This window comes from Aulonocara sp. 'chitande type north' Nkhata Bay, linkage group LG23 (assembly GCF_057382095.1).
Source record: "Aulonocara sp. 'chitande type north' Nkhata Bay isolate Kocher_YH1m ecotype deep benthic linkage group LG23, A_spYH_male_GT1.1, whole genome shotgun sequence".
NCBI classification, from domain to species: Eukaryota; Metazoa; Chordata; class Actinopteri; order Cichliformes; family Cichlidae; genus Aulonocara; species Aulonocara sp. 'chitande type north' Nkhata Bay.
Genome location: NC_141365.1, coordinates 27,475,089 through 27,483,876, shown reverse-complemented (window position 1 = coordinate 27,483,876; position 8,788 = coordinate 27,475,089). Strand labels below are relative to the sequence as shown.

Sequence of the window (8,788 nt, the reverse complement as noted above, 5' to 3'; positions counted from 1 at the left end):
TACAACAAAATAAAATGATACGACCAAGAAAAAACCTGTGGTGTTTTGTAAATATAATAATAAACACGAATTCACTGTGTAATTGTGTAACTTTATTAGCAGCGTCCTCCTGAAATGTGCCAACAACAATGAGAGTAACATCCTCCTCTCTGTCCCTTAATGCGCTCTGGTCGCTATGGTAATGCGTAAATATTTCTTGCAAAACAAGACACACAACTACAACACGGGAAAAGACCCAGGGAAACTGAGTTAACGATAAAAACCCTGAAAACCATACATTTCACAACCGAGCCCCAACTCTCGTAGGCCGGTACCAAACGACTCACGGACCGGTACTGCTCCATGCCCCAGGGGTTGGGGACCACTGATTTACACCAAATTCTGACCTACCACACAAATATTACACCAGAAATCAAGACTCATTAGGCGAGGCAACGCTTTTCAATCTTCTATTATCCAGTTTTGGTCAGCCTGTGTGAATTATAGCCTCAATTTCCTGTTTTTAGCTGACAGGAGTGGCACCCAGCTTGCTCTTCTGCTGTTATTGAGATGCTCTTCTGCGCTGGTTTTAACAAGTGTTATTTAAGTTACCTGTTATTTAAGCAGTCTAGCCATTCTCCTCCAACATATCCAAGGCAATTTCTCCCACAGAACTGCTGTTCACTGGGTAGGTTCTCTCTTTCAGATCATTCCCTGTAAACTCTGGAGATAGCTGTATGGGAAAATTCCAGCAGATCAGTAGTTTCTGAAATACTCAGACCAACAACCATGACACGGTCAAAGTCACCTAAATCACTTAACATTGTATCCTTGAAAATCTGTTACAATCTCTTGGCGGCTTAAAAATCACATCAGTTCAACTCAGACAACACCTATCTCAAGCTGATTGACCTCTGACCTGAGATGCTGAACAATAACTTTCTAGTTGTGATCGTTTCCCCCAGCGCTACAATGAAACGCTTTAGAAAACGAGCTCCTCATTTGTGTTTCCCACAAGGGCTGGAGGCAATAATTGCCAATTAGCTTGTCGTAACTCCTCTAACAGATGTAAACAAAGCAATCAGTGATCACATTTTCCTCTCACTGCGCTCTTAAAAATGATGTAAAGCTTTTGATTCTTTCCCCAACAGAAAAGATGTAATCTGGTGTGAAAAACATGCCATGTTTAGAAGTAGCCAAGCTTGAGTTTATAAAAGTCAGACTAGCAGACATGTCGAGAATGACTCACGTTTTTTTAAGAGTGCAAAAGCGGTATGGTTGCAAGATGTTTGGGAGCACTGTAGCTCCAGACAGGCCTCCAGTATGTTCTTCCCTTGTTTTTCTCACAGTAAAAGAGGATTTGTGACATCTGGAAGTGCTCAGGAGGCAGGAGCTCGAATCCCCCCGCTCTTGTCCTTTCTCAGGGCACAAACATCAAAGGAGGCGGCAGATAATGTTTTCTAACCCGCCAGGAGTTAGCCACCACCGGTCTGCAGTCTAATTTGGATGAAATGTCTCCAGGACAGGTGTGAAAAAGATGACTTACCAAACAAAAACTGTGTACAGTATGTTTGACAACATGCTGTACACAGTGATATTACTGGTACTTTAAATGTACTTATGTCCTATCTTGTTTTAAAAATACATAAAGACCTGTAAAAAAATACCTATAACAGAATTTGAAGAAAGCACTGAGACGTCTTCATGTCTAAAACATCTACGTGCTGCAAATTAGTGCCAGGCTGCACTTTTATGCAATACCAATTTCTGCCACAAGATGGTGCAGCGACTTACTGTTGTATTTATTTAATCAGGCAAGTCGCTGGAAGGCGAAAGAAAACATCAACTGGTCGTACTATGGAAGATTTTTTTGGGCACTGGAAAAAAAAAGTCATCCATAGCTCAGAATTTCAAATTAATGAGTCAAAATTTCGACTTATTGCCACCAATCAGATGAATAAATGTATATTATTTCCTTTTTTTTTTTATATATATATTATATTATTTCCTTGTTACCTGAAAGCAGAAGGCGGAAGGATTCAACTGTTCAACAGTTTAGCATTCAATACATCTCGACAAACATGCTGGTAAAATGCTGCCCCCTGGTGGATGTTAATGTATTTTGCCATAAGCATTAAAATATTGAAAACACCTGTTTGGGCACATTGTGACGTTAAATGTATTTTTCGAGTTTCTTTGTCTTTTTTCTTCTTTAAATTGGCGTCACACAAATGAGGCAGGATAAACAGAAAATAACAGGCAGAAAGACCTCAACAAATTTCCTCTTAAAGCAGGTTTTGTGTTGAAGGAACATTGTTGGGTTGAATCTCAGCAACCATTTTTAAAAGGTTACTAAGTTAAATGTAATACTTCACTGCTGCAGCACCATATATCAAATAATACGTTCTTTCGCCATCTACACAGAGACACAAATTATACAGTTTTCACAATGTTTCTGCTACAAACATCCACCCCTGTGAGTCTGAAAGCTAAAGATCTGAGATTCTCTCACAGAGCTGAAGTCTCAATGAAAGGGGGACTGCAGAACACCTGCTGCTCCTCTCAGCTCTTTGATTTAGTGGAAAGGTATGTCGTTCTGTCTCCACGGGCTCCAGCACCTGATATTTACTCTAAACTCAGGAGGGCAACCTTCTATGTTTCTGCTCTCCGGGTTCATGCTTCCCCCCCGCGGCGAAATCATCTCAGTCACAAACTGTTTTTAGTCACATGAAGAGATAATGAACAGAGGCTTTCCAATGGCTGCTATTCAGAAGGGCTTTCCTATCATGTGGCACACCAGAAGAAGTTGAAGGCTTTTCCCACATAATTCAATCCCTTTCGTCTGATATGTGTTTATGGGAAAGAGAATGAAGAAAATACTAAGTAAAAAGAGAATCCGAGAGAGTCTAGGGGTTTCAGAATAACGTAATTCAGTGCATGAGCTCCACATCCACAGATGCAAAGGTAAAACTCAAAACAAAGAAAGAAAAGAAAAAGAATCCAGGAAAGTCACCAACTTCTCTGAGTGTTTCCTACATTCAAATAAAGAGCCTTCCAACAAAGGAAAATCACCAGCAATGATTAGGATTTTTTTTTTCTTATATTTTATTTAAAACAATTATTTACACAATTTACTCGGGCATAAAATACAAATTTATGTATTTTGATTTTTTAAATGGTTTAGTTAGTTACATTGTGACTACTTTGCTTGCCATAAGACTGTCCGCCGTAAATTTCATGAAACTACTTTCTAAGATGTAGAGGAACTGTGACGTGTCTGACGCCTATGAAGTAAAAGTTCCACCTTTTGAAAGTTGTTGATTTCACACTTTTTCAAGATGCATTAGTTCAAAATCCGAATAAAGAGTGTTTCCTCGGTATGCAACAATAGACCAGGCTTTCCTTACAGACAGCATGGTGATACAGCTTATCCAATGAAGTTCGTTGGTGACCAAAAATCTTTCTGGTACTTCTGACAATCCTGTTGAGAACTGCCTGTTTGTTCCTAATCGCCACAGTCAGGTTACCATAGGAGACTGGGATTTTAAATGCTTTCAGTCAAGCCGAGTTAAACTCTTTCCAAAACGTTGTGGGTAACTCCAGAGCCTCTAAACGTCCTGATAAGAAATGATCTCTGATTCGTTTTCTTGTTGAAGGAATCAGTGTTATCCATAATCTGTGGCATCTACCAGCGAACTCCAAAACTTTGGAAATACAAATTTTTCCCTAGCGACCAAACGTTGCTAAGAGGTTGCCAAACTGTCTCTAGACCTGCATGACTGGTCTAAGCTAACATTGAGTTGTTAGCTGTAAACTCTATGCAGACTAGGATTGCTTTGGTATGAACGTCAACGGACGATCTGATATCCTCGTGTTGGCGTTGTTCCCACATCATCATAATTAATGTTTTTCCAGGGTCCACATTACAAGTGACCAATCACCTTCTTGTGACGTCATACTTTTGCGACTTCGAAAAATACCCGCCTTCAGAAACAAATGTTCTTCGAGAAACCGCCTTTTGTCCGCCGATCCAGCAGTTTGAATTCCACTCAAGATACTTTTCTTTAATAAACGGTAAGCATTATACATATATTTTCCTTGAAATGGCTGAAATGGATAGCTGTTTGTTTGCTAGTGATAGGCTACTTGCGAACCAGTGTTCTCCAGACAGAATTGCATGTCAATGTATTATGATATATAATAAATGTACAGGTGAATATAGCTGTCATAAAAATGTTGTCAGGCAAAAATGCAGTAGCTTCCCTGATCATTTTACAAACATAAGTGAATAGAATTTGAACTAAAAGGCCTAGACTAATGGTTGTGTGCTGAATCTATGAATCAAAATATCACCTGGAAACGTAATTAACTGGGACACCGCGTAAATGTCGTCCCTGGGACACCGTGTAAATGTCGTCCCTGGGACAACAATTACACAATGGCCCAGGACAAATTTGTTAATTTCTGGATTACTGTTAATCTCCATGGAATCAAGAACTCATGTCCAGTTTCACAGCTGTGGACCAGTTAATTATGTTTCCAGGTGATATTTTGATTCATAGATTCAGCACGCAACCATTAGTCTAGCCCTTTTAGTTCAAATTCTATTCACTTATGTTTGTAAAATGATCAGGGAAGCTACTGCAATTTTGCCTGACCCAACCCCTGCGCCACGAAACACCAAAAAAGTTGGGGAACGCTGGTCTAGAGAACACTGGTTAACTAATGCTGTCGTCAAGTAGCCTATCACTAGCAAACAAACAGCAAGCCAAGTGAGGAACATATGTATAATGCTTACCGTTTAAAAACTATCCTAAAAGGACTTCAAATTCGGCGGACAGGCGGCGGTTTCTCGCAAGTGAAGTGGAGCGCTGGATTGACAGACAGAGGCGGGCACAAGTGAAGAAAATTTGTTTTAAGGTCGAGAAGTCGCAGAAGTATGACGTCACAAGAAGGTGATTGGTCACTTGCAATGTTGAACCTGGAACAACATTTATTATCATGATGTGGGAACAACGCCAACAGGAGGATCGTCCGTAAGTCAACCCCAAAGACCCACTCTGAGCCAGGAAACCCCTTATTTAGGTGGACTGAGCTGATTGCTGTGAAGTGGGAAACTAATAAGACGAGAGGGATGATCTGACTTGTCATCAGGTCACACTTCAAAGCTACCGTCCATGTTGGTATGTGGGTGTGTCATTAGCGCGCATGCCAGACGTAACATGCACATCTGCGAAGGCACCATTAAAGCTGAACGACACTTATCCAGGTTTGAAGCAATATGCGCCGTCATCCTGAGGTTTTGTTTTTTAACAGAAGGTCTTTCTTAGTCCAGCATATTTCCTGCCAAACCTCTTGCAGTCCAGACTCAGGGAACAATGTAAACATTGCAAAACAAGAAACATGACAAAACAGGTCCTAAAATCTGATATCAATTAAGAATGAGAAAACATTTTGGGGCTCTCATGTGCCCCCTGTGCCAACAGTTTTGAAGCATTTGCTTGGATATATGCTTCTAAATCAGTGCATTCTTTGTTTATCTGCAGTGTCCCAACCGATGCTAACAACCTATGAGTTATGAGTAACTCTGTTCATTTCTCGTGCATCATTTTATAATCCTGTTCCTCTAAAGTAAAGCCTGACTGGACGTTCACTTCCTCCGCAGCTTCACTCGTGCTCTCACTGCATGCGCTGAGTACATACAGCTGCACAGGAGCGCACATATGCACTGCAGTTACACAGTGTGCGCGGTCTGCTGCAGAGATATTGTCTCTGCGAAAATTTGTGATGTTTTTGCTCAAAAATGCGTGTTTATTTCATCCATGTGCAGAAAGCGGCAAAACACATAAAATGGGATTTAAAGACTTAAAAGTAATTGCGCTGTGGTTGAGGAGGGGAACGTTACGAAACATGCACATGTTCTCCCTGGTGGGCTTCTGTGACCCTTTTTAAACTGTTGTTTTAGTTTCACTTTGCTCACACTGACTCACAGCTTTGCGTCCCCAGGCTCTCCAGCCGTAGGTCTAAACAGCCTGCAAGGAGCACGGCGTGTTTGTGCAGCTCTGACGAAGACGAATGGGATGGATGATTAATTTATTTGTGGCCACGTGATGTTTCGGGGGATTACAGAGAAGAGGACCCACCTACCATCTCCGTGATTTACTCTCACCCCCCTCCCCTCCTCTTCTTATTCTCTCTCAGTGATCTGAAAGCCAGTCTCCCGCGAGCGGAGCGCAAGCTTTCCTCTAATCACCAAAACGCGAATGCGCGGAGGAGAGACAAAGTGCACTTTGCCCCAAATTCGCCACATTTCTCCAAACTTTCAATGGGACCCGTGGACTGGTCCGAGCCTGCTGCATCTGTTTAACCTGGAGCCGCAGTCATGGTCTGTTGCGCATTTGGTTCAGTGCGCCTGTCGTTCTTTGGATTTTTACGCATCGCTCTGCTGCTGGGGGTCGTGCAATTAGCGGCAATAGCGCAACATGGTAAGTGCATGCCTTGTTTAAACGCACCGGGTCTTTTTAAAGACTAGTTTGAAGACTTTGCCGTGATCTGAGCTGAAATAGAAGCAGATGCAAAAAGCGAGACTGAGAGCGGACTTCGAAATGTGTTCTTAAATGGAATGCAGAGATAAGAAAGTGTTACGTGTAAAAAGAAAGAAAGAAAAGAAAAGAAATCTGCGTGACTTGGACTGCATTCCCATCACTCAGCTCCAAAGGGTTAAATGGACCCTTCAAAGGCACCAGAACACAGCCAAGCCAATCACAAAGAAACAGAGAGAAACAATAATTAGATGTTTGAATCTGGAGAAAAGATTTTTTTTCTCTCCTTCTGATCTAAAGATGTTTTTAAAAGATTCTTAATTGGTGCAGAAATTATTATCTGATCACAAGTTTATTTTCCCTTTCATGCAATGGGGTTCTTTTCCCATCATTTAGAGATAAAGTCATGCATGTGTGGGCTTTAATTCACCAACATGGAGCTGATTATCATTTGGAAAAAATGTGGCAAGTTGAACCCAAATGGAAATAAAAATGTCAAACTGGTGAAGAGAGCAGGAAGTTAAGTGGTCATAATTGAAACAAGATCAGAACACAGAGTTATGACTCATTAAAGAGTATAATTCACTGTTACTTAATATTATACAGTAATTTCAAGGGATTGTTGCTCTCCCTGGTCTTCTTCCCTTGCTGGGATTTCAAAGAGGACTGTAAAAAGGTGCGCATAAAGGTCAGATTTGGTGAGCTGCTGTTTTCCCAGCTGTCAGAATTTAGGATGGGAGTGAATGCAATGACCAAAACAAAGAAAATCTTGGAGCTGCAATTGTGCCGATTACGAGTCCTGACTGTAACAAAAATGCGCTCAGTTTACTCCAACCTGTCACCCAGCAGCCTTCTATTGATTTGTACGTGACATTCAGTAGTAAAGAAAAGAAAAAGCTTATCAAGTAAAAAAGTACATTTAACCTGCTGACCTTGCAGATGTACCATGAACAAAAAGTGTTAAAACCAGCTGAACCTCCAACAACCATGCCACATTTAAAGTCACTTAAATCTCATGCTCATACTGAACTTTAACCGTTCATCTTGACTTGGCTACATACCGAAGTGCATTAAGTTGCTGCTATGTAATTAGTTAAAACGATGTACCTAATAAAGTTATCATTAGGTATATATGTGAATTATAAGTCTCAAGGTTTTTAGCGTGTGTGTGTGTGTGTGTGTGTGTGTGTGACAGAGAGAGAGATTGGTCCCCTTTATGAACACAACAGCATCACTGTCCAGTGATAAAAAGGTTTTACAGGTGTGCTGCTCAGAACAAATGAAGGTTGGGTTCAAAGACAGGTGAAGGCCGACCTGTGAGTACAGAGGACTCATGTTGTCATGTAATAATGTCCTAATAACTACCTGTTCTTTACACAACCACTTGTCCTCATCCTCTTCCTGAAACATCCTGTTGAAATTCCTGTCTTTTAAAGTTCTTCCTCCCCAAGACTAACTAGAGATTAACAATCCAACACAATGCGAGACTTCTTCACTTTCCCTGAAGTCTGAGGTTTTATTAAAGAGTTTCGGGGTCTGTCAGTAGTATAAATGCCACTTTCCAACCTCTTTAAGGAACTTGTGGCAAAATATGTATTTTCTGGTTATCTATCATTACTGCTTCAAACCGTGTTTTTAAATAAAGACAATGAAGCATTATAAGTGTTACCCTTCACAAAAAATGCTTTCATCAGTGAGAGTAACTCATCATCATCCCATCATTTTAGTATTTTCACAATTCATTCAGGCTCTTTGCCCTTTCCCTGGTGGTCTGACTGTGTAGTTTCTGACTGTGGGCCCTCTGGGAAAAAGGCCAACAACTCCCTTGGTGATAACACAACACTTTTGCTGAGAAACTGGAGTAACTAGAGTATTCCCAGTTAAGTCCCTGCACATCTGGGCTCCTGAGGGTCTTCTCTCCCAGTGGGATAACTCTAAACCCCCCAGGGGGGCTACTCATTTACCTCCCCCACTTCTTTGTAAACTCATTAAGACGCCAATTGGAACAGTTTAGCCAGCAGCACCTCCTTCCTGAAGCCCTAGTTGTTTGGACAACCTGTGACCTCGAATCTTGTCAGCGGAGCTTCCAGACGAGGTGGACGCTCAGACAGGCGACAGTGTAAACAAAAGCATTTGGTTTCAAGAGGCTGTCAGCACGCAGACCAGCCGGTAAGCCCTTGTTTAGGCTTGGGATCACTGGCGGCAACTTTACCCTGCCCAATCATGACTTTGTGGCTCCTAAAACATCCTAAATACCCTGAACATTT

General features: G+C 41.4%; 1 protein-coding gene across 1 annotated transcript in view; it reads left to right on the top strand.

Moving 5' to 3' along the window:
• Positions 1 to 5,196: 5,196 nt before the first annotated feature.
• LOC147302023 (von Willebrand factor D and EGF domain-containing protein) overlaps positions 5,197 to 8,788 on the top strand; it is a 40,004-nt gene continuing 36,412 nt past the window's right edge. Inside the window, exons 1-2 of the mRNA XM_086282573.1 lie at positions 5,197 to 5,248; positions 5,986 to 6,464. Coding sequence (XP_086138699.1) covers positions 6,362 to 6,464 — 103 coding nt within the window. The 5' untranslated portion in view covers positions 5,197 to 5,248; positions 5,986 to 6,361. The remainder of the gene's footprint in view (positions 5,249 to 5,985; positions 6,465 to 8,788) is intronic.